At 46.0% G+C, this 27,960-nt stretch overlaps 14 protein-coding genes across 14 annotated transcripts; 7 read left to right on the forward strand and 7 right to left on the reverse strand.

Moving 5' to 3' along the window:
• Window positions 1-370: 370 nt before the first annotated feature.
• On the forward strand, window positions 371-1,890 carry JR316_0008124 (NASP-related protein sim3; the record flags this gene model as incomplete). The annotated part of the gene is made up of 5 exons (XM_047893840.1): window positions 371-522; window positions 618-760; window positions 823-1,134; window positions 1,197-1,576; window positions 1,633-1,890. The coding sequence occupies 5 exons, from the start codon at window positions 371-373 to the stop codon at window positions 1,888-1,890; spliced, it is 1,245 nt and encodes a 414-aa protein (XP_047747155.1).
• A 166-nt stretch (window positions 1,891-2,056) lies between these two features.
• JR316_0008125 (putative gamma-glutamyl phosphate reductase) lies at window positions 2,057-3,616 on the reverse strand (the record flags this gene model as incomplete). The annotated part of the gene is made up of 4 exons (XM_047893841.1): window positions 2,057-2,665; window positions 2,713-3,035; window positions 3,108-3,378; window positions 3,461-3,616. The coding sequence occupies 4 exons, from the start codon at window positions 3,614-3,616 to the stop codon at window positions 2,057-2,059; spliced, it is 1,359 nt and encodes a 452-aa protein (XP_047747156.1).
• A 281-nt stretch (window positions 3,617-3,897) lies between these two features.
• On the reverse strand, window positions 3,898-6,036 carry JR316_0008126 (Alpha subunit of the F1 sector of mitochondrial F1F0 ATP synthase; the record flags this gene model as incomplete). Its single annotated transcript, XM_047893842.1, has 9 exons — window positions 3,898-4,142; window positions 4,199-4,344; window positions 4,403-4,518; window positions 4,571-4,803; window positions 4,862-5,506; window positions 5,569-5,616; window positions 5,669-5,755; window positions 5,862-5,907; window positions 5,977-6,036. The coding sequence occupies 9 exons, from the start codon at window positions 6,034-6,036 to the stop codon at window positions 3,898-3,900; spliced, it is 1,626 nt and encodes a 541-aa protein (XP_047747157.1).
• Window positions 6,037-6,191: 155 nt separating this feature from the next.
• Window positions 6,192-6,711, forward strand: JR316_0008127 (Homocitrate dehydratase, mitochondrial; the record flags this gene model as incomplete). The annotated part of the gene is made up of 2 exons (XM_047893843.1): window positions 6,192-6,213; window positions 6,263-6,711. 2 exons carry the CDS (start codon window positions 6,192-6,194, stop codon window positions 6,709-6,711), a joined length of 471 nt encoding a protein of 156 aa, XP_047747158.1.
• A 45-nt stretch (window positions 6,712-6,756) lies between these two features.
• Window positions 6,757-9,839, reverse strand: JR316_0008128 (Pre-mRNA-processing protein prp40; the record flags this gene model as incomplete). The annotated part of the gene is made up of 13 exons (XM_047893844.1): window positions 6,757-6,846; window positions 6,910-7,449; window positions 7,497-7,592; window positions 7,648-7,785; window positions 7,839-8,228; window positions 8,278-8,559; window positions 8,610-8,843; window positions 8,905-9,301; window positions 9,359-9,450; window positions 9,504-9,566; window positions 9,621-9,640; window positions 9,694-9,772; window positions 9,828-9,839. The coding sequence occupies 13 exons, from the start codon at window positions 9,837-9,839 to the stop codon at window positions 6,757-6,759; spliced, it is 2,433 nt and encodes an 810-aa protein (XP_047747159.1).
• Window positions 9,840-10,777: 938 nt separating this feature from the next.
• On the forward strand, window positions 10,778-11,191 carry JR316_0008129 (uncharacterized protein; the record flags this gene model as incomplete). The annotated part of the gene is made up of 3 exons (XM_047893845.1): window positions 10,778-10,845; window positions 10,900-11,016; window positions 11,080-11,191. The coding sequence occupies 3 exons, from the start codon at window positions 10,778-10,780 to the stop codon at window positions 11,189-11,191; spliced, it is 297 nt and encodes a 98-aa protein (XP_047747160.1).
• Window positions 11,192-11,455: 264 nt separating this feature from the next.
• JR316_0008130 (uncharacterized protein) lies at window positions 11,456-12,871 on the forward strand (the record flags this gene model as incomplete). The annotated part of the gene is made up of 1 exon (XM_047893846.1): window positions 11,456-12,871. The coding sequence occupies one exon, from the start codon at window positions 11,456-11,458 to the stop codon at window positions 12,869-12,871; it is 1,416 nt and encodes a 471-aa protein (XP_047747161.1).
• Window positions 12,872-13,067: 196 nt separating this feature from the next.
• Window positions 13,068-17,114, reverse strand: JR316_0008131 (MMS19 nucleotide excision repair protein-like protein; the record flags this gene model as incomplete). The annotated part of the gene is made up of 19 exons (XM_047893847.1): window positions 13,068-13,086; window positions 13,140-13,148; window positions 13,203-13,357; window positions 13,419-13,601; window positions 13,936-14,103; window positions 14,155-14,264; window positions 14,324-14,459; window positions 14,513-14,584; window positions 14,636-14,750; window positions 14,814-15,332; window positions 15,385-15,751; window positions 15,804-16,029; window positions 16,079-16,177; window positions 16,231-16,318; window positions 16,369-16,469; window positions 16,517-16,656; window positions 16,710-16,804; window positions 16,855-16,987; window positions 17,045-17,114. The coding sequence occupies 19 exons, from the start codon at window positions 17,112-17,114 to the stop codon at window positions 13,068-13,070; spliced, it is 2,805 nt and encodes a 934-aa protein (XP_047747162.1).
• A 523-nt stretch (window positions 17,115-17,637) lies between these two features.
• JR316_0008132 (Protein arginine methyltransferase NDUFAF7-like protein, mitochondrial) lies at window positions 17,638-19,361 on the forward strand (the record flags this gene model as incomplete). The annotated part of the gene is made up of 3 exons (XM_047893848.1): window positions 17,638-18,123; window positions 18,181-18,504; window positions 18,555-19,361. 3 exons carry the CDS (start codon window positions 17,638-17,640, stop codon window positions 19,359-19,361), a joined length of 1,617 nt encoding a protein of 538 aa, XP_047747163.1.
• A 9-nt stretch (window positions 19,362-19,370) lies between these two features.
• Window positions 19,371-20,447, reverse strand: JR316_0008133 (EEF1A lysine methyltransferase 4; the record flags this gene model as incomplete). Its single annotated transcript, XM_047893849.1, has 9 exons — window positions 19,371-19,530; window positions 19,594-19,649; window positions 19,709-19,749; window positions 19,800-19,865; window positions 19,920-19,983; window positions 20,035-20,073; window positions 20,129-20,261; window positions 20,317-20,334; window positions 20,395-20,447. 9 exons carry the CDS (start codon window positions 20,445-20,447, stop codon window positions 19,371-19,373), a joined length of 630 nt encoding a protein of 209 aa, XP_047747164.1.
• Window positions 20,448-20,740: 293 nt separating this feature from the next.
• Window positions 20,741-22,090, forward strand: JR316_0008134 (Brix domain-containing protein C4F8.04; the record flags this gene model as incomplete). The annotated part of the gene is made up of 6 exons (XM_047893850.1): window positions 20,741-20,893; window positions 20,945-21,335; window positions 21,389-21,471; window positions 21,524-21,702; window positions 21,754-21,994; window positions 22,052-22,090. 6 exons carry the CDS (start codon window positions 20,741-20,743, stop codon window positions 22,088-22,090), a joined length of 1,086 nt encoding a protein of 361 aa, XP_047747165.1.
• A 388-nt stretch (window positions 22,091-22,478) lies between these two features.
• JR316_0008135 (Carnitine O-acetyltransferase, mitochondrial) lies at window positions 22,479-24,700 on the reverse strand (the record flags this gene model as incomplete). Its single annotated transcript, XM_047893851.1, has 6 exons — window positions 22,479-22,609; window positions 22,678-23,647; window positions 23,700-23,787; window positions 23,839-24,012; window positions 24,069-24,237; window positions 24,385-24,700. 6 exons carry the CDS (start codon window positions 24,698-24,700, stop codon window positions 22,479-22,481), a joined length of 1,848 nt encoding a protein of 615 aa, XP_047747166.1.
• Window positions 24,701-25,043: 343 nt separating this feature from the next.
• Window positions 25,044-25,825, reverse strand: JR316_0008136 (Sigma intracellular receptor 2; the record flags this gene model as incomplete). The annotated part of the gene is made up of 4 exons (XM_047893852.1): window positions 25,044-25,321; window positions 25,374-25,423; window positions 25,478-25,668; window positions 25,724-25,825. 4 exons carry the CDS (start codon window positions 25,823-25,825, stop codon window positions 25,044-25,046), a joined length of 621 nt encoding a protein of 206 aa, XP_047747167.1.
• A 125-nt stretch (window positions 25,826-25,950) lies between these two features.
• On the forward strand, window positions 25,951-27,910 carry JR316_0008137 (tRNA (guanine-N(7)-)-methyltransferase non-catalytic subunit TRM82; the record flags this gene model as incomplete). The annotated part of the gene is made up of 8 exons (XM_047893853.1): window positions 25,951-26,039; window positions 26,099-26,278; window positions 26,334-26,420; window positions 26,475-26,705; window positions 26,758-27,156; window positions 27,207-27,420; window positions 27,475-27,538; window positions 27,588-27,910. 8 exons carry the CDS (start codon window positions 25,951-25,953, stop codon window positions 27,908-27,910), a joined length of 1,587 nt encoding a protein of 528 aa, XP_047747168.1.
• Between the last annotated feature and the right edge of the window lie 50 nt (window positions 27,911-27,960).

A 27,960-nucleotide genomic window follows, 5' to 3' on the forward strand; every position in this document is an offset into this window, starting at 1 on the left:
TTTAATGCCGTTCAGGACTCCATATCCCCCTGATTATTGGGAAGTAACCCCAGGGATTTTTCGTCCTTTCAATTTTACTTCTTGGATCTTTGGGACTTTTTTGTGATGTAACTCCTTTGCAGTTTTTTTCTAGTTCATCCATTTTGTACATTCTTTTCCATATTAATTATCGTTCTTTCAGTAGTCACGTTTTTTCCATGACCATTCCCTTCAAAAACTACTGTCACCGTGACACTTTCTCACATCACCTTCCTCTTTTACTTTCTTGCACTTTAAACACCTTACTTCACCTCCGTCCAAATCTATATCTGTAATGAGCTCGTAAGTTACAATGAAAGATACCCATTTCCATGCAACATAACCGATCCAAATGTATATTGATAGATCAACGAAAACGAACGCCTCGGAATCTACTTCGGCCACTGTCACAGTAGAAAGCTCAGTAGAGCATGCAAAACGCGCGTTTGCATTGAAAAAATACGAGCAAGCTATCGATCACTATGCCACTGCCCTTGAACTCGCGTAAGTCGCGTCCATAGGACATTTACACAAAACTGTCGCGTTGTAAGGCCAGCGCGTCTCTGACGCGTTTTTTTTTTTGCTTGATACGTTGGCAGTACCAAACAGCTCGGCGAGGACGCACCTGAAGTCGCAGACCTCTACTTCGCTTACGGAAAAGCTCTTCTGGAGAACGCAATTGCCCAGAGTACTGTGTTAGGGAAGGAACAGCCAGAGGAGGCAATCGAAGAGCAGAACAAAGGTGCGTGCATGTGGCATTCATCGTCCTTCGGCCTGATGACTCAATTTGTGCCATCTTTTCAGCTTCAGGCTCTGGATCAAACAAAAATGGCCCTATTCTATCATTTTCGGGAGATGCGGATGATGCAGGAGATGACGAAGACCACCCTATTGACCTTTTTGGAAAGGCAGCTGCAGGACAGGATGAAGAAGAAGAAGAAGAAGGAGATGAAGAGGATGATGGAGAGCCTGAAGACGACTTTAATGCTGCATGGGAAGTGCTTGATCTCGCTCGTGCCATCTATGACAAGCAAAAGAATGATGAAGACGACGATGAAGTAAAGCTCAAGTTGGCCGATACCTACATCGCACTCGGAGATGTATCGCTAGAGACCGGTGCGCATCAACTTACTGACTACCCTCATTCAATTTTGTAACATACTATCATTATCTTTTAGAGAAGTTTGACCAGGCAATTTCAGATTATGAGGCCGGTCTCGAACTGAAGGTTGCCCTGTTGCCCGGTTCATCTCGCCAGATTGCGGAAGCCCATTATAAACTGAGTATGGTCTTGGATTTGACGTCTGGTCGTTTGTCCGATGCTATCGCGCACGCCGAAAAGGCGCAACAGAGCGTGGAGGACAGGCTGGTAGAACTTAAGAACGGTTTGGCAGGCACGCTCCCTCCTCTGCCAGAAGAAACCCTCGACTCCAAAGGAAAAGGCAAATCTTCGCAAAAACGTCTCATTCGCGATGATTATGTCCAGAAGATGACGACTTCGCATATTGAAAGCGAGATCAAAGAGTTGTCTGGATTGAGGGATGATTTGGCACTCAAAGTGAGTTTATTTCCATCGTTTCAATTTTTAGCAGAACTGATGTCATCCGTCTTCAGGTGGAAGAATTGAAGACTTCGCCGAACGAATCCTTATCGGCTTCTGCTCCTGCTTTGGCGGCGCAACAGTTGGACCGAGAACTCAACGGTACATCATCGTCATCTGCACCCATTGTCGTCAATGACTTGAGTTCAATGGTCAAGAAAAAGAAGAAAGCTCCCGTGGAGGATGTCGCTGCTACAAAGCGCAAAGCTGAGAGCGAGCCGGAGCCACTTAATGTCGATAAAAAGGCTAGGTTAGAAGAACCAAGCTCATGAAGACAACGGATTTCTCTTTGTTTTCCTATCTAGATTTATAGTTTATTAATACCATCTTTTAACTTGTGATATATACCATTGGCGACACAGATTGTGTTGGTGCAACACCCTTAAGGTCGAAGATACATTGACACACACACATATATATATATATGATTTTCGTATACTAGAAGGGCAGCACAGTGGTGCTGATTTTTTTGTGCTTGAACTGCTTTTTGCCTGAGCCAAATTCTCCTACAATGTGTCCGTTCGAATCCTTGCTCTTCATCATGTACTTGTATATCACTAGACCTTCCAAACCAACGGGTCCACGCGCATGTATTCTTCCCGTGCTGATACCGACTTCGGTTCCAAAGCCGTATCGAAAACCGTCTGCAAAACGAGTACTAGCATTGATGAAAGTACCAGCAGAGTCTACGGCGCGACAAAACATGGACGCGGCTGTATCATTTTCAGTGATAATGGCGTCAGTGTGATGTGAAGAATGAGAATTAATGAACTGGATGGCGGCTTGCAACGAGGAAACAGCAACGACAGATATGACTAGCGAAAGATGTTCTGTTTCATACGACTCTGGAGTTGAAGCTTCGACATGTGAGTCGAGTTTCGATGGGACGGGAGAGATGGTTTTTAGGGCGTCGAGAGTTGGAGGGTCGCATAGCAATCTCACGTTGGCATCTAATAGAGCCTTTGCTACTGCTGGCCAGATTGTATGTAGCAGAGATTCGTGAACGACCAAGGTCTCAGCGGCGTTGCACGCAGAGGGATAATCAATCTAAAATCCAGTTAATGAAGATGTTTAGCGAAAGCTGTAGGGCTTACTTTTGAGTCCACAACCACACGGAGAGCCTTTTCTAGGTTCGCATGTTCATCCAAATATACAGAACACAGGCCATCCGCGTGTCCCATGACGGGGATGGTCGTGCTGTTTTGTATGCTTCGAACCAGACTGTTGCTTCCCCTTGGAATAACCAAATCAATGTATCTATCTTGCTTCAGCAACGACGAGACTTCATCTCGAGTTTGGATAGTTTGAATGTAGTTTTCAGGGACAGCCGTCTGTGACAGTCCCGCAGAGATGGCTTCGGAAAGAACCAACGTTGTGCGATTGGACTCTTTACCGCCTTTTAGAATCGCAGCATTTCCTGTGGTAGAGGAAAAAAATAATTCAATAAACAGAGCAGAAAACGAGTTTGTATGGGAGATGTGAAGCGCACCAGACTTGATGGCTAAAGCGGCAATGTTGACTACCACCTCTGGTCGGGCCTCAAATATGACCAACAGAACGCCTATCGGACATGAAACCCGATAGAGCTCTAATCCATCATCCAGCTCGGTTGCGTATGTTACGATGCCTGTCGGGTCCGCAAGTGCAGCCACGTCGTCAATTCCCTGGAGCATTGACTCCCACTTGTCTCCCCGACGTAGATCGAGACGATTTAGCAATGCCTCCGACATTCGTCCCGCATCGACTTCGGCACGAGCAGCCTAAAGTAGAAAAGAAAAGAAAATATATGCTTGGTATGGATTGTCCGCAGTGTATTTAGGATGTAGAAATAAGAGTATATACCTTGATATCTTCCGCGTTAGCCGTTAAAATGTCATCCTTTCGTAGCTCCAGCTGCTTGCGAATGGCCTGCAACGCTGTGGCGCGCTCCGAGGCTGTGAGGAGCTGGGATTGCTCAAAAGCAGCTTTTGCGGACTTTGCTATCGTCTCGGAACTCATCGCGGGTGAAATTGAAAGAAACTCGAGGTGTAAGCCAGTAAGGAAGGGTAGTGAAATAAATACCCAAAATTTGGGCACATCCCCTAGACCGGAAAACACACGGATCGAGATAAGATTAAATTGACTTTTGAACTTACCCCATCGGTCGCAAAGTCCGAAAGTTACAAAAAAACAGTCGTTACACTTCCGCGAAGCGAGAGAAGAACAAAACTACTTCATTTTGGGTCTCGTATTAATAAGTAAGTTAAAAACACGAGGTCTAAATACTCGACTCTAAACTTTTACGATGAAGTGAAAGAAGAAACGTGCTCCTCAACAACCTTCTTGATCTTGGCCTCAAGTTCAGGAGTGATGTTACCAGCAGAGATCTCCTTGAGGAGAGCTTCTTGGGTGTTGAGGTGGGCACGGAACTCAGCCTCCCACCTGACAATCTGGTCGACGGGGATGGAGTCCAGGAGACCGTTGACACCAGCGTAGATAATGGGGACCTGAACCTCGGTGGCAAGGGGTTGGTATTGTCCTTGCTCTAAAGAAAAAACGAATTAACAATAGCAGCAAAATGTGGAACTGGTAAACACATACTGAGGAGCTCAGTAAGACGGGCACCACGAGAGAGGAGGAAACGAGTGGAAGCATCGAGATCGGAACCGAATTGAGCGAAGGCAGCGACTTCACGGTATTGCGCAAGGTACAGTTTGAGGGATCCGGCGAACTTCTTCATGATCTTGCTAAAAATGAAATACGTATATTAGAAATAGTCACAGAAGATCAAAGAAAGGTGTATACGTCTGGGCAGCAGATCCGACACGGGACACGGAAAGACCGACGTTGATAGCTGGGCGGACACCACGGAAGAAGAGCTCAGCCTCCAAGAAGATTTGACCGTCAGTGATGGAAATGACCTAGAAATTGGTGAATAAATGCGACATGTATGGTCACTTTGCATAAACTTACGTTGGTGGGAATGTAGGCAGACACATCACCACCTTGGGTCTCAATGATGGGGAGGGCAGTGAGGGATCCTCCACCGAATTTGTCGCTCATCTTGGCAGCACGCTCGAGCAAACGAGAATGGAGGTAGAAGACATCACCAGGATAGGCCTCACGACCGGGGGGACGACGAAGGAGGAGAGACATTTGACGGTAAGCAACGGCCTGCTTGGACAAATCATCGTAGACGATGAGGGCTGAAGAAAACTGTTAGTTTGCTTTGTTAATATTGCATCTTTACGACCAAGGACCCACCATGTTTGCCGTTGTCACGGAACCACTCTCCCATGGCACAGCCGGAGAAGGGAGCGAGGTACTGGAGTGGGGCAGCCTCGGAAGCGGTGGCGGCAACAATGATGGTGTACTTCATGGCGTCATTCTCTTCAAGAGTCTGAACCAGCTGGGCGACAGTCGAACGCTTCTGGCCAATGGCGACGTAGACGCAGTAGAGCTTCTTGTCCTCCTCCTGGCCATCGTTCCACCTCTTCTGGTTGAGGATAGTATCGATGGCGACAGCGGTCTTTCCAGTCTGACGATCACCGATAATCAACTCACGCTGACCACGTCCAATGGGCACCATGGCGTCGATGGGTTTAAGACCAGTCATCATGGGCTGGTTGACGGAGCGACGGGGGAGAATACCGGGTGCCTTCAAAGAAGCACGGCGACGCTCGGCAGCGACAATGGGGCCCTTTCCGTCAATGGGGTCACCAAGAGCATCAACGACACGTCCGAGAAGACCAGGGCCGACGGGAACATCGACAATCTGGCCGGTACGCCTGACAGTGTCGCCCTCCTTGATGAGACGATCGTTACCGAAAATGGAAACACCGACGTTGTCAGCTTCCAAGTTCAAGCACATGCCACGGACACCAGAAGAGAATTCCACCATCTCCTCAGCTAAATTCGCGTAGGGCATGTCAGAACATGCCAGGGCACGAGTTAAAAAAGTGTGGTATTACCCTGGACGTTCTTCAAACCCCAAACACGACCGATACCGTCACCGACGCCTTGAGAACTCGTTGAGAGAGCTGCAGCAAGGCGAAAAGAGAGAAAACATACTCAAAACGCGGCCAGTCTCCTCGACATTGCCGGCCACCTGGGTGCCAGAGATGCGGGACTCAAGGATGGAGGAGACCTCGGAGGCAGCTGCAAGTGACGTGTTACGTGTCGGAAGGAGACGGAGACGCAAAATGAAGAGGTTCGCGAACACAGTCAGTCGGTGTGGCACCACGAGAGGATGGTAGAGCCATACCTGGCTTTGCGGTTGCGTACGAACGAGATACGACGGATTTTGAGCCCTGTCGTGTAACACCGGGTTGAGCACACAGAACGAACGGAGACGCGAGGTGCGCAGATACCAAACGAACCTTTGCAGAGGCGGCCAGCGCACGAGCGCGCGCCGAGTTTATAATGGCAATTCGGTGCATGGAGGAGGAGGTGAAAATGAGAAGTGGGTATGAGAGACTCAGCAGGGAAGTTTTCGGTCACTTCAGCTCAAACTCGGCGCTAGTCGGAACATTCAGGCGGAGCTTAAATATACTTTTTCCAGGCTTTCGCGTTACAGCAGTTTACCATCAGACCAATGGCGTCTCTACTTAGGTGGTGTATGTGTTCTTTTCCCTCCTGCCTCGTCGCCGCTCACTGTTTATCCAGGCTCTCCACTGCGCCTGCCGTTGTCGAGGTCTCTCCACACAGCTGCCGTGCCAGACAATACAACCACTGCTCTTCAACTCATCCGTTCTCAGCCCTCGCAGTATGTCGTCGCCTCCTTCGCTGGAAGGAAATACATCCTCACCCCACGCGACATGCTCACCGTCCCCCATCTGCGCGATGTAAAAGTCGGCGACGTCCTCGTTCTCGATGAGATTCATGAACTCGGCTCGCGCGAATATACCCTCCGTGGGAATCCTGTCATCCCAGCAAACAAAGTCAAGGTCGAGGCTACCGTCGTCGAGCATACAAAAGGCCAGATGGAATTCATCTTCAAGAAAAAGAGGAGAAAGGGCTATCGAAAAACTATACAACATAAACAGGCCTACACGCGCCTCAGAATAGGCAGCATTGAGATTCCCTCTGTGCAAGCTTCACCGTCATCATCATAGTATTTTCTCTCATGTAATACCAGCGTTATAATGTCATAGGATACTTTATATCTCCCCTTCTTCTGGTGTCTCTGCACGAACCGAATCCTGCCTTTTCTCAATTTCCACTTCTTCACCACGGTCGAGGCGAGGTCGCTGCAAAAAGAAAAACAAAGTCTTACAATATTCGGTGACAAAAAGGAAACTCATTCAACTTACCTTGTCAGCACGATCGTTCTTGTCCTCTGGTAAGTCGCGTTTCTGGCTATCGTCTTTGTAAACCGAGTCGCTTCTCTCCCGCTTTGGAGTCTGGTCCCAGTCTCGGCCAACGCTGGAACCACGTTCAGCACGCGACCTTGACTCCTTGCTGTCCTTATCCTTCTTGCGGTCATCCCCATCACGATGGTATTTCGATATCTTGTATCCATCACGTTCCTTGTCCCGTTCACTTTCTTTTTCTCTGTCACCCCGCCCATAATCTCGGGAACGACGATCATCATAATCATCGTACCTATGATGATGACGAGAGCTCCTGCTGCGATCATAGTCCTTCGCCCGGTCGCGCTCCTTTTCTCTGTCACGGTGCGAGTCTCTGTCGCGTTTGTCTCTATCACCTCCGCGTTCACGTTCACGCTCTTTCTCTCTTTCGCGGTCCCTGTCTTTGTCCCTATGGTCGTCATCACGGTCGCGCAGGGGTTCCTTGCGTTTTCTGCTGGTGGTCGAGCCTCCATCGTCCGATCCCGTCTCCCGCATTCTTTCCTGGACAATGAATGAGAAATGGTTATTCACAAGCAATGCATGCCTACCTTTTGCCTTTTGACGTATTTGGCGAATGCGGCCCGTCTGCCTTCTTCGTCTTCCAAAGCTTTGTATTCGGGAAGATTTTCAATGAGTGGGACGATCTGATTCAAACTTATGAGAATAATCAACACTAGTGTCAGAAAGAGACAAGCTCACATCCTCGTATTTTAGGCTGATATCGAGAGGTTCGGGGAGCTTCTTCATGGCGTAACGTAAATCATCTTGCAGATGACGCTGCCTGCGTTCATATCTCCTTTTCTCATCCGCCTGTTTCTTAAGTGCGACGTCGTGGAGCTAAGAAAAATTCCAGTCATTCCAATGAAACAAATATACCTCAAAAAACCTACCGTTTTGTACACCAGACGAAGCTCTTCGTCCGATAAAGCATTTAATGATGCATCAGCCTCTCCGTTGATAATAAGAGAGAACTGTCCCCAAGTAGTTTCGGGTGTGACAACAAATGGCTTATCGTCAACGTCCATGTTGTCATTTCCTCGCTCTGTGCCCTCGGCAAGCTTCGCGTTGTGTCGCCTAATGGCTTCCTCGACAATGACGACCTTAGTGTCAAGCTGTTGATCCAACACATCGACTGCATCCCAGAAGAGTTCCAGCGGGTTGGAACCCGGGTTTCCGAGCATATCGAGGTAGCGATTATCATCGCGGAAGAGAGGATAAACTTCTTTCCACTTGGTGCGAGCCTTCAGAGCACCAGATTCGATGAGCTCATGCAAAAGGCTCTGTCCAGAACTGTGAGTGGTGTATTGCTTCAAATTAATTTATACACACCTTGAACGCCTCTCGGGCTTTGCGCTCTCGTCGTGTCTTCTCTACCTGTGCGCGTCTCGTCTGTTCCTCATACTCCCTCTCACGCACTCTGCTGTAGTCTTCAAATGCAAGCAAAATATCGAGAGTAGGTAACTTGCGCAATTCCGCATCCGAATGCCATTCCTCTGAACGAACAAGAAGTTCGTGGGCATCCCTCCATTTCGTTACAACGTCAACATTGAGGTCTTTGAAGAGAGCTACAACTTTGGATATACTTCTGGCGCGAGCAGCACGGGTTTCACTCTAAGGTTTATTAGGCATAATGCTTTTTAATCATTTAATATATCACATACCACTTCTCTTTCTCTGAGTTCATTAACGTACTCCTCGAAAATGAGTCGGCGCTCAGATTCAATCTTAGCTTGTTGCCAAATAGGGTGCTGAGAGAAAAGTTTGTCTGCAGTGGGAAACGTGGTATAATGGAACACATTGGGGTTCCCTTTCAGCATATTTCGGATAGCAGGACGAAGCTTCGATAGCCTGGCCTCCCTTTCCTCTTGTTCCTTCACTTTCAGCCCGTTGGTATACTAAATATGAAAGAGTAAAATTTAGCCAATATACCGACATAAATCAAACACGGAAACGAACCTTCTCCCAACAGGCTTTCTTTTCGGCAAGAGTATTGAGAGCTTTATACAACGGATCAGTGATAATGGCACGCATCGTCTGGTCCCAAGTCCAATTTGCATCCACTCCTGCTTTCCTCAACAAATGTATAAAAGCTTTTTCTCCTTCTTCCACTGTCAGGAACCCGTTATGCGGGATGACAGGATCGTCTGGTAAATTTGGTCGGACGGGCAGGACACTGCTGGGCGCCAAAGGGAGCGCGCCAGTGTGCGCTCCGACAGTAAGAGATCCATTCGTCTGGCTAGATTGAGAAGCAGGGGTGGATGAGGACGGATCGGCACCACCCATTGGGACTAATCCACCTTGTGCTGCTCCTGTCACTGGAGTAAAACCCGGTGCTGCCACCGCAAGAGGCTTTCTGTAGAAGAAAAATGAGTTTGGCAAGATAAAGACTATTCTTCCGATGATGGCTTACGCTACTGCTGCTGTCTGAGGTTCCTTTTCCACCTTTTCAAGGACTAGAAGAAGTTCATCGGGCATATCCCATTTGGATTCCTTCGTCTCGGTCTAACATAGTTGTGTCAGTGTGTCCATTGGCTAAAATAATGGAAAGGACCCACATTATAGTAATATTTGCGACCACCGGAGAAATATTCTTTCCATTTTGTACTACTGAGGGCTCGCTATGACGAAACAGGTAAGTTTAGCGAAAGGTCGGCTATGCACAGAGAAAATACCTCGAAGGGTGTTTTGAGGTCTAGCTTCTTGCCTCAGCACGGTAATACCTAGTTGATCAATAGATACACACACCATCGGGTTTCTCCCAGACGCTTTGTCGTGTCCCAGTATTGAACCAATATGTGCGTCCCTCTGGATTTCGATGTTCAGTCTAACAAGATGAAAGTAAGTTTCAAGGTCGAGTACTGAATAGCATGAGAACATACCCAAACATTCATAGCGAATTATTTACCGTTCCAATAGCTTTATGCGTATCGGGGGAAAGTTAGAGGAGGGTTTGCTGTGTTGGAATACTAACTTGTGTGTAACAGTACCTTCCACAAATGTGGCGAGAATGTTAAACGCTCACGTCCAAGTCATTTCAGACTCCGATTTGTTAGGAAGCCAAGCTTATACGCGCAAACGCCGATTCACTGAGTCGAGTTTCTATCACACACTTTCCTTCTATTCCTTCCACGGTTTACCTCATTCTCTGCGTGGATCGTCCACACAATGCTCCTTTTTCGTGGACATGTTTTGTTTACATAATCTTGTCTACTTCATAAAACATGAACCTGTGATCATTACCTGAAGCTAATTCTGGACTTCTGTCAATGTAACTTCAAGAAATCCTTCTACACCGGGACCATGTACACGGCGCAACCTAATGCAGGGTTCGAGTTCCCTGCGCCGCATCTTTTCTCTCTTTACTCGACTATGATCTTTCTATCTAACGAATTATTCATTTACATTTTTTCTCATCTGCCCTATTCTTCGCTGTTGCGAGCATCAGCAACTTGTCGTGACTGGAGAGCAATTATTTTCGGCGACCTTAGTCTCAGTAGGAAGATTTACAAAAAGGCAACAGATCCAGAGGAAACAACGAGTTCTGATATGTCTTCAGTATTCCATCCTCGGGTCAGTTCGATATTCTTCCTCAGAATCTCCGTGATTCAAACGATTGCATGGCCACTAGTTTCACCCTGTCATCTCCAGATTAACTTATTGTATCGGAGGTGTTCTCGATAACGTGGAGCTCGTATCAAATGGTTCTGGTGTCCGCCTCGTTGACCTGGAAGTATCCCAAGATTTTGCATGCATCCCTACGATGACTGTTATTCATGGATCCATCTCACCCAATCCGAAAAGGAGAGATACCTTGCCTTGGTCTTGGACAATGACTTTCACAGCTACTAACCCAGATGGAGTACGCATTGTGGACATATTTTCTGCGATTGTAGTCGCGTACGCATGTAGGAAACTGGTGTAGTCTACTCTTGACTGATATAACTGTTGCAGCTCTGCAAAAAAGTACGACATGCTGTCGCTCCTCTCCAATGGAATTATGTCGCAACGCCTACACTCGTATCAGGCCCCTGCCTTGTTCACCAAAGCAGAAATCTTAGGAGAGTCAAAGTAACTACTCATTCCTTCTTAGAGGTATCCAGTTGTATTGACTTTATATTTAAATGGCATTAGATACTTTGCAGGTTTCTCAAATATCACTGGAAGTGCAGGGTCAGCCTCTGTTGTTGTTGAAACAGAAACCTCAGCTGCGTCAGCTCTTGCACTGCGCAAAATCGACTTCTAAACAAGGGCCTCTGCTTAGTTTACGCTGTTTTTGCGTGTCATTGTTAACCTCGCCGGAGTGATTCGGTGGATGAAATTATTAATTCGATTTGTCTGGAGCCAAGCTTTGGTGACTGGAAGATTATTACGTAATGTAAATACCCGAAATCCAATTTCGATTGGTTAAACGCGTCTTTAAGAAGCCTGGAGCGATACCACCACCAAGTCTACCACAACCAATAACCACCTTTTGCCACTATCCCACAATCTATAATCTCTGCCTATCATGCCCCACTTCGATCCGGAGGATGAATTCCTCAGTACAAACTCTCATTTTTTGGCTCCTTCTGCGGCTTCCACTTCAAGGAAATCGCCCTCGCGACAACCTCTTAGCTCTCGCCGTTCCGCCGCTTCTCTTCGAGGACCTTCGAGCCTAGCACATGTAATCGACGATGATTCGACTAATGGCAGGCATCATTCACTCGCGCACGAGCTCGCTGTGGCATTGATGCCTGAGCCCAGTGCAGGCTCCAAACTGTTGGCGGAGGAGTTCGGCATTGAATTCGACGAAGGGGCAGAGGGGATCGACGAAGTGACCGCCCATCACGATCAGCTCAATGGGATGGCAATTGAAGTGACAGACGTCGGTATCCCCACATTTGCGTCGGAACTAGCATCATCGGCGGCGAGCGACGCGTCTCTACATGATTTCCCGGCAGAAGAGGACGAACCGCCGAATGGCCATGAAATTGATCCTGTCTTTAATAGTCCTCCCGTTTCGAGGAAGGCTCCAGTCAATAAGAAGCCAGAGCAGGATGCCATGGAGGTCCTGGCTCAGGACCTTGACTCAACAGATAAATTTCTGAGTCACCTACGGTCAATCGACGTTGATCCAGGTACTTCCGCATCACATCCGACATTAGAGAAACTGGCATCCGATGTCATTCGGCGGATTAATGTATCGGTTAGAGACAGAGAAGGCCACGTTCGCGAGCTATTGGAATATGAAAGGGAGTTTAAGAAGATTGCAGGCGAAGTCGGAGGAAGCGACATCCTTGGTCAATTGGACGAATTGACCCATGTAGAAGATCTTTTGGAAAGTACTTTCAGACCAGAGCCTATAAGGTCAGACAGCAGGCACTTAGATACTGTCGAAGAAGAACCACGTTCACCGACAACACACCACACCATTGCATCCGACTGGGAGCTCGATCCCGATGTTCACCATCTTGGCGACGAGGACGGGATCTCGGAACCCGCTACTTCACCAATAAAAGACTCCTTCCATAACGCCCCTTCAATCAACGGACCTCCTACACCGGCGACTACGGTAGCCCAACTCACACATCTGCGCTCTTTCACAACCTCTCTGGTATCTTCGTTGACAACTATATCTGAACAAGCGCAAGTTAATGGCGCCGCAACAACCGAAGCTGGTAGGAAGATTCGCGCCCTAAAGAACAAACTTGGAGGGTGGCGAACGGAATGGGATAGTGCTGAACGAAGCCGCTTGAAAATAGAAAGATGGGAGGCAGGTATCATCGATGGTGAAGGCGCCGAGGAAAGCGTTATCCCTAACTCGCCTAGTGGACTGGTTACAAAGCGCGTGGACGGTAGAAAAATTGTAGAGGAACATCTACGCGCCTTTGAACTCGCTCTGGCGGAGGCGGCACTGAAGACCCAGGCAATCATGGCCAGATAAACATTCACATTACATCGTCATCTACTTCTATATTCCCTTCTCAACTCTTCAGCTCTGCATATCTTTCTTTCTATAACATATTCATTAACCCGCCATACTGTACAACCTCTACACACATACATAGGAACAAAATGTTGTCCCATTAGATATGAATCCTACTCAATACCCTCTATCCATAACCTGCTACACTGTCTGCCTATCCTTTGTATTTGAACCTAAAATATAATTTCTAGAATTGACAAATATGTGTATATCAAATGAATCTTACCAATTTGTCCTAGGGAAGCAATTAATACAGAATGAAGGGAAAAAACGAAAGCAGAAAACGAACCTCGCATCCACAGCTTGTTTCCGAACTGCGCGTTTAGGGTCGTCCAGAACTTTAGCAAGCTCCCGCAGTACAGTAGCCTTGTGTGGGTGGAGAATATCATACCGCACAATGCTAGGCAAAACTGCCAAATAACGCAGTGCAGAAATGCGAACTTGCTATGGAGTTTAAGATAGAAAGGTCAGCATATTAGTTAGCGAGAGAATAACGAGTACTGACGGTAGATGATACATCGTTGGACACACAGTTTTTAAGCATAGCGTTTACCAACGTCACCCCGTGCTCGGCGACGAGACTCTTTTCAGGTGTTTCACCTTCAGCTGCTGCAAGAAAAGTGTCAATGATATTGCTTCGGATCTCTGCATCGGGCAAGTCAAGTCCGCGTAATAATAGGGGTATGAGCTATAATTGATCATTGTTAGCATAAACATATGAAAAACGGTAGTAAAAACTGTGCCATACTAGAGGCATTTCATGAACGTATGCAGCTCTTGGAGTTGACTTGATCAATGATGTTAGAGCCACGAGAGCGGCGGTTTGTTTTGTTGGATCTGCGATGCTAGATCAGAGCTGCCTCGATAGATAAAAAAATTGAAAACCGACTCGTTGAATCCTTGGAAAAAAGGATAATTCTTGGAAGGACAACACCGAGGTATTTTTGCACATAGAGAATCTGCCATTACGAAGTTTAAGGCATATTGCAAAAATACAAATAAAATCTTACTGTATTGCTCACCTTTACTTCTGCGTGGTTGGCCTTGGTCAGAACAGTGTCTGGAGAAGGGATTTGCCCTATAGCCTTGGCAGCATCCCATCCGATAGCCTCATCGTCGAATGCATCATATAGTTGTTCTGTCAGTTTCATTGCAAGAGGATGTTTCCGAACGAGTAACGCTTTTGTTATCTAGTAGCAGATGAGTAACTGTTTTCGCAAAAAATTCATAGACAGTCTTGCCCATATCCATGTCTTGATTGCCCATCTGCGCCGCGGTAACGGCGAAGCATCGTTAACTATCTCTGTATTCCAATACACATCGAGCTTTGTGTTCAAGAAAACGGACAAGTCTGAGTGAATTAGTCAATGATGTGAGAACCAAAATTTAATTACACCCTTCCTTTCTTACCTTCAACCTGGCGATTTAGTATCGAAGAAACTATATGCAAGGCTGCAAGTTTTTGAATATCGTTGTCAGCGATATCCAAAACCCAGCGGAGTAACATCTCCAAAAAGCCGCTAACGTCTCTTAGAGATAGCCTGGCCTAAAGAATATTTACATATAATGGTGATGATGTACAAATAATTGATACCGTACCTCTTTGTGTAATGATATGACGGCAGCCGACAGCAACGCAAGTATATTACGTTTTGCAGACGTTGTAGAGGCCTAACACAGGTCAGAACAGATTCCTTTTCGTCAGAAAAAAATGTGTGGTACATCGAATATTGAGAAGCGCTCGCTTTTTGCCGCTTTTTGGAAACCTTCAGCAATAGTAGACACATTCCCGTCAATGATAGCTTTCGACAATTCAACCGAGTAAAAACGTTGCTTCCTATTTTTTAAAAAATCAACATTCGAACAGGAGGTCATAAACATAACTTCCGAAATGACTCACTCAGATGGAACGGACTGTACGACAAAATTGATGATTTCTGCCGCAACTTGTACAAGACGCGGTTCTTTTGCCACAATCATTTGTTCCTCAGATAAAAATGCTGAAGACACAAAGACATTGAAAATTATTGGGACCAGGCGATCGAGATATTTTGCGATATCGGGATGCTTGCCCTTCACTTTAGTAGACAAGGCTTGAGCCAATGCTTTCAATATCATATGAGCATAAGCAGCCGTGGGTTCCGGGTCTGCCGAAACCGAAAGCATTTGTTCAGAGGAGGGAAAACACAGTAGGTCAAGTTTGGTGGTCAAGCGGATGACCAATTGTTCAAATAATTCCGTCTGAATACAGAGCTTTGAAAGGGTGGTTAGCGTCTGCCAACATTTTTCGCGCCCAGTTGCGTCATCTCGCGCAGGTGCTGTATCAGGAAGGGAGCTGGAGAGAAGCGGAAGAGTCTGTTCAACGACATGACGTGGTGCTATGTCGCTAATGATGGTTAATACCTCCAATATAGCTTCACTGTAAAAATGAATTTAGTTTGACCGGCTGTGTGACACATAACCTGACTTACATTGATTCGTAGAGCTCCTCTCCGTCAGCTTGAATTATTTCATTCACGTTATGCACGATAAAGCCTAGTTCCTCGTCCGAAAGTAGCCTTTTGGTGGTAGCCATAACTTTGAGACCCGACAAAGCTGCGTTGCGCGTTGTGATTAATTTCAATCCTACGATGAAAACACCTAGCACTTCATCTTTATAAGGAAGCAATGGAGGATCAGCATCTTCCAACGATGATTTCTTTGTTGAGTCACGCGCGGCAGCAATTAAATCGGACAGCAGCAGAAGTGTGGGTTCACGAGTGGACGCCTCATCCGGAGTGAGAAAAAGTCGAACGAGGTGAGGCACCGCTTGCGATATCGTATATCTAGCAACAGACGCTTTAAACAAGTTTGAGTGGGCCAACGCTGGATATCCTTCGTGGAATCTTACGTGTCGTCGTCATAAAAGTGCAAAGAATTTTTATCGCAGGTTTGGCCTGAGTTTTTTCAGGCTCCTTCAAAATATGCACACACTCCTCGCATGCATCCCTGGCAAGACCTTGAATATCTTCATCATGCTCTAAAGCCTCCTCTTCATCCATGTAGATAGTTTTGACAAGTATCTGTGTTGTCTTTAGTGCTTCTTGCTCTGTCTCAGGATCTACAGGTTGGAAAATCTATGGCCGGGTCAGATACAAAGAGGTAAAAGATTTGATTTTTAAGTACCTCTAATTTCAAAGCATTCCAAAGTTTGCGCGCAGAGACACGCGCCAAAGCTGATCCATAGACAGGAAGGCATACAGCCATAGTTTGAAGGGTATCTTTCTGAGAATTCACTTGCATGCAAAGTCATTTCATACCTCCTAAAAGACACTTACTTTGGTCACCCTAGAGCCCGCGGATACCTTTTCCAAGAAGACGGGGATTGCTAATGGGCCAAAAGCAGGGGTTGCATTGAGGCAATTTCTGAGCAAGAAATTACTTAAACGAAATGAACAGAACAACAATTATGATACCTTAAAGCCATTCTCAAATCATCTGTACTGATTCCATAGCGATCATTTGGAGGTGGTCGGAAAGTTATAGGGAAATAACAGAAGAGGATGTTGAACATTGACTTGAAGATATTAGACCTACAAACGATGTAAACAGATAGAGACGCACCTCAACATGCCCGGATATATCAAACTCGATCAAAATAACACGGGCAATAGCAAAAGCAACTATGAGATTGCGAGGATCTTTCTCCCCCTCTGCGAGATTTATGTAACCGTCCAAGAATTGTTTCCCCATATTTTTCAACACTAAAATCGGGTCAATTAAGAAAATCATTGAAAAAAGCATAACAACACCAGACCATCTCTATGAAACGCCATTACCGAGTCGATGATAGAAAACACTTTAAATCTTTGATCTTGAACGATGGATTTCATTTTGATGTGCCGAAAGATTCTACGAAGATTGATGAAAGGGAGTATACAGAAAACTGGAATACCACATACGCTTCAATAGTCACCACAGCTTCTACAGGAGAAAAAGACTGAAGTAGAGTCAAGGTAGCGAGTCCATTCAACGCAGGTTTAATGGTAGCCATGTCGTCAAGTTTCCCGCAAAAGAAGGATGTCAGGACTCTGACTGATCAAGCATGTTTGAGATATGTATAATTTTCTTTGGTTTAATGAAAAGACGCACCGATCTGGCGATTCAACTTTTCAGCGGGAGTGAGAGAAACAACAAGCGATAACAATTCTACGCCTAACATAGCGAGATAAAACGCCATATTTTAACAAAACAGAGCTAAAAACGCACCTTTTTGTAATATATTGCTATCCTCAGAAGTCAAATATTCGCCCAGAGCCTTCACCACATTTAAGATTGAAGAGTTATTGGTGGATATTTCTGCCGGTATGTAAGTTCAATTGGTGATAGATCTATGTTTTGGCGAGTTCAAGATCATGCCTGAGACGATCTCGTTTATCTCTTCATCGCGGTTTGTTGCCATCCATGTCTGAACGAGCTTTTCTGTGGATGTCATTGCACAGTTATATGGGCAGCGCGGTATCAGAATTACAATACTCTCTGTTGAGAGTGTAACGGAAGAGTAACAACGGTCATAAGTCGATCATGGCCCGAATTATCCGATCTCCGTTCAGTAACGTGACTTATTGGGGAGTTACACTCGGGATGAAGCTACTTCGCTCTTAATCGTCTCTTCTCTTCTCTTAAACACTCTTCGGGCCCTTTGTGTCCTGGGGTAGTGGAAACCAAAAGGCTCTGCCTGGCCCATGATATTGCGGGGCGCCTCTGCGACCCAATGTTTGCTACACAAACACCTTCGTTGTTACACCTCGCGGCGACTCTTTTCAAGTTCACTATTATGTTCAAGGGCCTCCAATAACAAGCGCGACCCTTCACAGCCAAAGGATAAATGGAACTACAACAGAAGCCCCTTTGACGCCAATGTTTCCGAAGATCTTCACAAACTTCGCTTAGTTGACGCCAATATACTGGAGAAGGAAACCGAACCTCCAGTTAACGTCAAGATGTTGGTTCGAGATTTCATAGAAGACTCCCTCTATAACCCCAACTATGGGTACTTCCCAAAGCAGGCTACCATCTTTAACGTACAGGATACAGCATTCGACTTTCCAAATCTTCGTGACTCTGCGGAATTTCAAGAAGAGATTGGAACAAAATATGCTGCTTACGGGGCGGACAAGCATGATGGGCCTGGACGTCAGTTGTGGCATACTCCAACTGAGTTATTCAAGGTCCGTCTTATACACGTACCTTGTCGGAGAACTCTTAAAATAATTTTTAATCATTAGCCGTGGTACGGTCGGGCAGTTGGACGATGTCTAGTGTCCGAGTACCTGTTAAAATACTTCCCCTATGAAGATTTTGTCATTTACGAGATTGGTGCCGGAAATGGAACTTTGGCTATGGATATTCTCAATCTACTTCAAGAAGACTATCCGGAGGTGTACGAACGAACTCGTTATAACATCATCGAGATCAGCGAAAGTCTCGTGAAGTTACAGAAAAAAAAACTACAAGAAGTTCATCCATGTGTGACAATTACGCATAAAAGCATTTTCCATTGGGAAACCGTGGAACCGTCACCTTGCTTTTTCATTGCAATGGAAGTGATTGTAGGTGACATGGTTTCGTCAGTACGGTCGTTGGCTCAAACAAGGGACAGGATAATTTTGCTCATGATCTAGTGCGGTACGATTTGAAGACATTGAAACCTTACCAAGCTTTGGTCACCATAGACAACAATGGCGATTTCGACACTATATTTGACCCAGTCACTGATCCTCTGATAACATCATTTTTGAATCTTCGTCAAACTTTGAATCATCCACCGCCCATCAACAAACTGCTGTTACAGTCAGAGTCATTGAGGCAGAGATATTTATCACTTCCTTTTGCGCCTAATCTGTCAACCGCAGAATATATCCCAACCCGAATGCTCAGTCTTTTAAGAACTCTGCGAAGCTACTTCCCTCGACATCGCCTGCTCTTGACTGATTTTTCATCACTTCCGGATTCAATACCAGGGGTCAATGCTCCCGTGGTCCAAACTCGGTTCCAGAACATCACCGTTCCTTGCACCACCCTTCTTGTCAAACAAGGCTATTTTGATATATTCTTCCCGACAGACTTCGAACGCCTACGAGATATGTACGAGTTTATGTTGGCCCAGCCGCCGAATAAATCAGGGTCCTTGGAAACCCTAGAGTCAGGACGAGTCACTCCTTTAACATCCACTGCATCATCTTTTTCGTCGGGCTCTCAGTTTTTCTCGTCATATCAACCTAGCAATAGGAGGAATCCAGTCGATGGAGTAACTTCTGCGAGTGGCCTTCCTGTTGGGGAGCGAAAATCAAGTGTATTCTCTCATTCACAGTTTTTGGAAACCTATGCTGAACTGGAGAAAACACGATTACGCAGTGGAGAAAATCCCATGCTCGATTTTTACAAAAATGTTAAATTTTTGTTTTGAAGTATTTAATCAGGGAAGATTATTTTTTCGCAGAATGTATAGATAGTAATGGAATGCTTCCCCCAACTCCTTGATTGACAAATATGTCCCTTCTCTCTGTAAGTAACGCCGGCGAAAGTGAGGTTGCCCAAAGGTTAAGTAGATGAAGACCCCGCTGTTATTCAGAACTCTGCAAATGTTTATCATCGTAATGAGGTTGATGCCGTGTTGTACATATTATGAGATGGAATACCTCAGTGTTTCATCTACCTCTTTATTACAATCTTCAATAACTTGCTGAGGGGGGTCCTAAAAGGAGAATTCATGAATAAATCGTTCGCAGAGTTTGATGGTGGTCAGTGTAATACCCAGACATCTCCTTTGGCAGTCATCATAGCATCCATGGTTCCTTTGTGCAGTAATTAATGAGGATAAACAGGTCTTAAAAAACTGTGGTACCTTTATCAATTGCAACGTCGAATGACCCATCCTCGAAAATCAGATTCCGAACGTCCATTTCATGCCCTAGGAGAATCTTTAGTTTATTCCAACGTATATTCGCGAAACAGCGAAACATACATTCCATCTCTGGACGTATGGTACTATGCCTTTTTTTCATTTGCTCAATGAGAACGCCTGAATACTTTCAAATAGTTATTGACGGATCCGTCAGGCATGGATAAAATTTACCAACATCGACATTCACAATATTGCAGTAGCCGTCTTCCCACATCTGACATTATTTCCGTACAGATTTCAAAAAGACTTATCATTACAAAAACACTCACATCCTCTGAAAGTCTAGAGTTTCCGCATCCAAGCATGAGAATCCTTGAGGATTTGTTTGGAATCAGTTCACGAAGGAGGTGAGCAAGGTCGGCATATGATTTGAACCAGTCAAAAGAGTCATTGTTTTGCTCTCTTATGATCTTCAGTATGAGATATCTGCACTGTAGAGTGTACGGGAAAGACTAACTCAGTGTATCTCTGATCCCTTCAGCATAAGGTTAAGATTAGATGGCGGAATCAAGGTATTTAGATGAGTTGGGCATACCAATAATCTTTTGTACCATATTCCTCGTTCTTTACAGGAAGGATTGTGGACATTGTATATAAAATCGATAGTATAGAATACGAAAAGAGGTAGACAAGGACCACAAAAATTTCCCTGGAAGTGACTATGGTAATTGGAGGCAAGTTGACTACAAATTTCAATCGACTTCGAGCTTGCAAAGCAATAATTAAAGATAAGATAAGATGCAGATTTAGATGTGTTCCTTGAGCATTTGATCCAAACAGTCAAACTCAAAACGAAGTTAGCGCATAATGATTAGCACAACTTCAAGCGACCACTGTTCCAACATCCGAGTTGCACATACCATCTTCTTCCCTTTCCAATAATGCCTACAAGTCGCTTTGAACCGTCATCCATAAAAAACAAAATTAAGCGAGAGGAGGTGCTTCAAAAATCAAAAAAAGCTAAGAACCAAGCAAAGCTACAGAAAAGATTGGCGCAAGCAAAACTTGAAGCAAGTGATCCTGCTCTAAAAAAGGTCAGTATTCTTTAGCCACTTTTTTCCTCAACCTCTAACAATCTCCTATAGAAACGACTCGCTGAGAACATCCCTGTCACTCTAGATAATGCTCGTGAATTTGATCCGTCAATCCTGACTGCTGAGCCATCGTCGTCGAATGCGAATGGCGGATCTTCACAGTTAGAACAATTAGAAGCCGACCTCGACAATGATCCTTTTGCATCATACTTCACGTCAACAGATGACCCACTCATCCCACCCAAAATACTGATTACTACCTCACCGAAGGCTTCCAAGGCAACTTATGAGTTCTGCGACGAATTAGTGGGTGTTTTCCCTGGAGCCGAATTCATACGGAGAAAGAAAGGGAAGGGTTTTGAAGTGGGAAGAATAGCAGGATGGGCAGCTGATCGTGGATACAAGCATTTATGCGTCGTTAACGAAGATATGAGGAAACCAAGTGAGTGAGTTTTGCTATCCCAATCTGTTTCGGTCCTCACATCCAAATTGCAGATGCCATAACGCTTGTGCATCTTCCAAACGGCCCATCTGCTTACTTTAAACTCACTTCCGTTGAACTTACCAAGCAAATCTTCGTAGGTTTTTACTTTAGTATCTGCCTATTATTGACCAAACAACTTGGAATAGGGTCATGCCCGTGCAACGCCTCATCATCCTGAGTTGGTTCTGAACGGCTTCGTAACTCGCCTTGGGCATGCTATTGGTCGTATGTTCCAGACTACATTCCCACAGCTTCCCGAGTTCCAAGGACGTCAAGTCGTCACTTTGCACAATCAACGCGATTTTATGTTCTTCAGACGACATCGGTTTGTTCTTTTCTTGCTAAAACAACCCACGGGTCCTCACAATAATTACAGATATGCGTTCAGATCAACCGAAAAAGTGGCATTGCAAGAAATTGGCCCTCGATTTACTCTTAAATTGCGATGGTTAAAGAAAGGTATTCCTGCAGTCCGCAATCTCGGAGAGGCACCAGAGCCGCTTGCGTTTGATGTCGAGACAGCCTCAACGGCGGATGGACAACCAACAGAGCTAGAGTCAGAAAAACCTAAGAAAACTATCCCGCCGAAACAGGATGAAGTGCTTTGGGAATGGAAGGTTAGTGCAATTTGTCACTTTCAAAGTGCTTTATTCCAACATACAATATTAATCTAGCCGGAGTTGGAGACAACGAGAAGAACATTTTTCCTCTAGTACTTACCCTCTGTTCTTTCTACTTATGGTCCATTCTCTGTATGGCTTATAGTTCTCCATGATCCTGAGCTTTGAGCCTATGTAAATGTTACAAAATGCTATCATATATCTAATGAAGCGATTATTTACTGATCTATTCTCTGCAAATTTGTGTCGTTAAACCTTTACCTAGGCCAAAAAACAGAGGCCCATAGATGTGGCTAAAATGGGCCAGAATGTTTTGTTGTAGAATCACTCGCATAAATATCACAGAAAAACTCGCCTGACTGTAAAAACACGTATGGGAAATTACAATCTCCTGAACCCGTAAATGAAGTTAAGAGTGAATCACAAGTTACAAAAGACTCGAATGGTCATATTTGGTATATTAATCAGCGCAGCCCCCTACTCACAATTTTGCTTTAGTGTTCGCCAATCCAGTGTGTAGCTTGTACAGATCGTCGGCGGCTTTGGCTATTTCTTGCACAAATTGGTCGTTGGGCATCTCCTTTCGCGATGTGATGGTATATTGAAGATGTCCTATGTCGGGGGAGAGTTAGAACATGGAAAATAGAATCTCCTGAAAATCTCCAGAATGTCATGCTTACCGTCGAATCCAGTCATATATGCAACGCCAAAACCATCAGGTACAACTTCACCCCAGCCATATACAGGGAAGTGCTTTGAGAAGATGGCGGAGGTACTTAGCACCCAGTATGACGATCGTTTGAAGACAGGGTCGTCATAAAGCTCTGGAAGGGCTTCGCCGTCCTGCAGCGATTTTCTTAGGCCAAACAAATGGCGGTCCACACCTTGGCCTTGTCCTCCGGCTTTTGCAAGGCTGACGTGCTTCTTCGTGGCCTGGTCGAAGAGTTTCTTGCGCGTTTCTGAGCTGACACTTGGATCGTCCATGCTTCGTACCCACTCGTCGGCCTCGCTTGTTACAACTCTAATCGCTTCAGTGCGACCTTTGAAGTATTTTCGTGTTGAGGCTGCCTCGTAAGTACCACCTTGTCGTTGCTTCGTTCCCAACAGCCGCTTGTAAGCCAACTGAACGATCATTTGCGCCCAGGAGTCTGGGGAAACACCGAAAGCTTTAATGGCCGCCTTGCCATAAGAAGTTCGATGGAAGCCGAGTTCTTGGGATTCGATCAATTCGACAGCAGCGTTGTCTGCCTTGGCAATCGCCTGTGTAATGGCCGGTGTAATTTCCCAGTCCAAAGGAGTGGGCGTCTTGTCAAATGCTTTGAAAGGTGAACCATGATCGAAGGCGGGGTCGTATAGCATGTCAAGAACATCGTCACACATGCGCGCTGTAGGTGTGCCATCCATTACAGAGTGTTCACCCATGAATCCTGCGTAGCCGTTATCGAATACGATGAATTGCAGTGGTTTGTCGACCCATCTGTTTCGAAGACCAACGGGAACACCGCCAATGACATCACCGTGCCAGAGAGCACGGCTGTGATGAATGGGGTCAACAGGCGTTGAAGAATCCAAGCAGACAATGAATGCGGAGGAGTTGATGGCATCCAAAATTTCCGAGTTGTAAGATGATGATGACAGTTGTTTATAATCCTTTGTACCTTTTCTTCAGCAAAAGCCAGTTCAGACTGAGCTCGGAACTAACCTGGGCCCACACATCACGGTTTGAAGCCGATAAAATACCAACACCAGGATATTCTTCAAGAGTGTTGTCATAGATATGTTGAATTTGCCTACGTATAATGTAAGTGACTAGACTTTATTAATAAAATTGTAAAACCTACTTCTGAATCTCAGGAGTGCTTAGAATTCTGCCATTGTCGGTAATGTCAACCTTCCATAACCTATTCTTCCGTATAACAATTATATGGCCAGAGTCGCCTTTGTCTCCTGCTTTAGCGTGGGAGACACTCCAGTCATACCCTTCCCCGGGCACCCTACAGCAGTCGAACATCCATCTATGAGGCGCATCAGAATAAAGGTTTGAATATGGATTTATAGAAAGAATACATGCCTGTATGTATCCATGCAAAACGGACCTTCCTTCGTAGCCTCTGGCTTGATCAAACCCTGTTTCAGCTTCTGCCTGAAGATCATCGTGGCTCGAGCAATCCCTGCTGCCCGTGCAGCCGGATGATTCGTAACTTCCTTGCGCTGGTTGTTGGGAGATTTGTCAAAGCCATCTGCATAAATTATTGAGTCACTGCATTGAACGAGAAGGTCGCTATAGCCTACAATAATACGATACGTTGATAACCACCTATGGGATGCGAGCGTTTAGAGCCAAGAGAATTAATGCAGCGAGGGAGAACTCACAGAATCGCGATAACCTAGGTAGGCTGCATCGTCCCACCATTCCTCCAGCCAGTGTTCGCGCTCACCGGCGTGTTTAAGGAGGCGTTCATGCAGCTCGGGGCCCTTGCCTTGCCCAAAGTTGTCGATTTTCTTAACCACTGACGCGTACTCCGCCTCTGACCAGGCAATAGGCTTTAAAGATTCTTTTAGACGTGCAAGAGTATTCTGAAGATCCGGAACAGGAAGCCTTGGGAGTGTGGATTGGGCAGCGAAAGTCGTTGTACCCGGTAAGGGTTCGGGAGCTTCAGTTTTCCATTCGACGGGTCGCATGCGCCTAGCTGTGGATGTCATTTGTCGGCAGGTGTGAGGAGAAAAGGAGAAGAGGGACCGAGGTGATTTGCGTACCAGCATAGTACGAAATCAAGAGCGGAATGCCGCTGTATAACAGTAGCAACTAATAAAGCGCGCCTGTAGTTTGGCATATGATTCGGGTTATCTTTCCACCTTTCCCCAGTTCCCCGGATTCGGCACTTGGCGGAAGAAATACTGAACATCGGGTTCCTACATTGGAACTTTCCACTGCCAATCAGACTCATGGTCTTCATCTACCATGAAGAGTGATAATTATTAAGTATATATAAACATAGATCCTTTTGTATTCCGATAGGATGTACAAGCAGCTAAGGTAGTCTATTTACTCCCATTTCTCTTCAGCCTCTGCCTTGATTCCCTTCTCAGCCAAGTTGCCTACGCGCAGGGCCATATCTACTGACATGACTCCCGCAATCAGAAGGAACGGAATATAGCTCGAAAGCAAGAGTACTCGTTGCTCAGAGGTGATGCAAGCAATGCCCTGCTTAAGTGTCTCCGGTGTGAGTTCGGGTGTTTGAAGGACGACAGCGACACAGGCAAGGGTGGTCGTGGCGGAAGACGCTCCGTAGATGACGAGAAGAGGGTATATTCTTTGGGATCCTACGTGGAGGTCGGTCATGGAGAACGCTGGACTAGGCGGCAAAACACGTACCAGAGTACAAGGCGCGTAGGCCGAGTATGAATACAGGGACTTGAAAAACGCTGAAGAAGCAAACAGTAAACACCATGGGTGAGCCCAATTGGACAAGAACTCACGCCTCAAGGGCCAGGAATGTCTTGAACCATATCAAGTGGCCCCCATCGCCGTAGAGATTGAATACGCCTCCAATGAGAGGGTCCCTTGACATAGAGACATAGGAGTCGAGAGCCAGTCGAAATAATCTTGGTACATATTGCGGTGGATAAAGGTACTGTAAATCGAGCACAATGCTGGCGAAGAGATGGACCTACGAGCGCAGTGTAAGCACTAGCACGGACAAGGGTGGAAATGATGGGACTTACAGCGAAAAAAATAAAATAGACGAGATCAAGAGGGCGGGCAGTCAATGGAAGTCGTGAATACGAGGTGTATATTCCTTTCTGCTTTTCATTGTTGATGAGCATGTTGAGTGAGAGAACGCGTAACTGAGCAACGCTAAGCTCGTCAAGCGCGTACTACGACACACGTCTCGTCCACGTGATCGATAAGATCCCAAAAATCAATCTGTGCCTTTCTGTCCACTGCCAATATGCCCCATTACCCACATTCGCATGTGTTCGTTGGCCCTACACAGACCGTTGACATTGCAGGCCCACATATACAAGTACTTGACAACGTGTAAGTTTGGATACCAAAGTTCTGCAACCGCTGATCCATTGGCTCAATTCTGTTGGTAGAACTGGCGTCGTGTTATTCTCGACCACCGCGTTCTCGAATGACCAAAAAGATGTCCTACTAAAGTCCGGGCCTGTTAGATGTGCTGCTGTAGATCAGGAGTTCACACATGTCGTCACGTCCGCGGAAGACAAGATGCTGAAAGTTTGGCAACTCGACGGATTGAAATTGCTCAGCGAGAGGTGTGCAAATGTTCATATTCCAGCTCAGCACAGACTTTGAGTGTGAATGGCATAGGGAACTCCCGAAAAAACCTACCTCTGTCGCGTTCACTGCGGATGCACAGACTATTCTGGTGTCTGATAAGTTTGGCGATGTGTTCAGGTGCGGGTCTGTATGTCTGTCAATTCACTACTGGTTTTTGACTGCTCAAGGCAGCTATCCTTTCACATATGTACCCCTTACAGTGAAACAGAAAAAAGATGCTCTTTCTTCTCACGAAAACCCATCTGGAGGTCAGCTCATCTTAGGACACGCTTCTCCCTTGAACGCATTCCTGTTGACGCCGGATGAACGATACATCATCTCCGCCGACCGTGACGAACACATCCGAGTGAGCTGGTATCCGAAGGGATACAATATTGAGATGTACTGCCTCGGTCATTTAAAGTATGTGTCTATGCTTAAGGACATCTGGGTGTCGTGCTCACTATATGCATAGATTTGTCTCAGCAATTCACATCCCGAAATTTGATAGCGCGACTCTTATCTCCGGGGGCGGTGATCCTGTCTTGAAGATTTGGGACTGGATGACTGGATCTGTAAGACATGACATCGAGGTATTAGAGAAGGTCGAACCTTACATGGCGGTACGCGCATTGAAACGGAAACGCGGGTATGAAGACGGAGAGGCTCCCGAGGGAGGCAAATTCAGACGGAAGAAAGGCAGAGGAAAAGCAAAGAAAAAGGAGGGAAGTACGGATGCAAAAGATTCTGAAGAGCCCGAAACTGCCAACGATGTTCCAGAGGAAGAGCCAAAGTTGGAAAAGGTGTTGGTTATTCGCCGAATTCAAAGCGTGAAATCTGACGCTGGGCCTTATATATTATTCTCTGCAATTGGGTGAGTGACTCCTGCTCTTAGAAGGGTTATAAGTTGACCAAGGAGTGAAGAACGACTGCCGTATTTTGTTTCCCACTGAAAGCCAGTGTAGCTTCAGTTGACATCAAGGCTTTTGATTTCGGTCGACCCGTACTGGACTTCTCTGTGGTAGGTGAACAGACAATCGTCGTCAGTCTGGACGGGGAGTGGATTCCCGGAGAAGGAGAAATGGCAACAGCCAACGACAACGACATGATCAAAATCCTCGGATTTGCAGGAGGAGAGGTAAGGATTATTATTTGCCATTGGCACAAACTTGGCATGAAAACACTTTGACAGCTGTTCGAAAAAGAAGAGTCGCTGGCAGTCCTGGCGTCATCGCTAAATTCGTCCTTGGTTTCCGGTGTGTAGTCATTTTGTGTCGGCAACTTTAAGCTAATCCGAAGAAACAGCGACGGCTGAGGAGGTGAAGAAGCTGGATTTGTACGGTGACCTGACATCCATGCCTAAATATGCATCGGATGGCGACATTGAAGGCGAAGGGGATACAACATTGCCGATCGGTGCACCCGAGCTTTCGTCGTCGGAGACCGCGAAAGGGAAGAAAGGGCAGGTTGAACTAAGCAAAAAGGAGCTCGGAAGAATAAAGACAAAACAGGCTGTTCTTGCGAAAGCTCAGAAAATGGAGGTTGATGGGGAGACAAAGACAGAAGAGGAAGAGGCGCCCGAGTCGAAGAGGGCACGGTCGGACGGAGGGAGTGGGATGGGCGCCTAAGTGTAGATACAACTAGCTACAGAGATCCGAGAATGCCGGAAGGCTGCTTG

Source organism: Psilocybe cubensis, chromosome 7 (genome assembly GCF_017499595.1).
Source record: "Psilocybe cubensis strain MGC-MH-2018 chromosome 7, whole genome shotgun sequence".
Classification (NCBI taxonomy): Eukaryota; Fungi; Basidiomycota; class Agaricomycetes; order Agaricales; family Agrocybaceae; genus Psilocybe; species Psilocybe cubensis.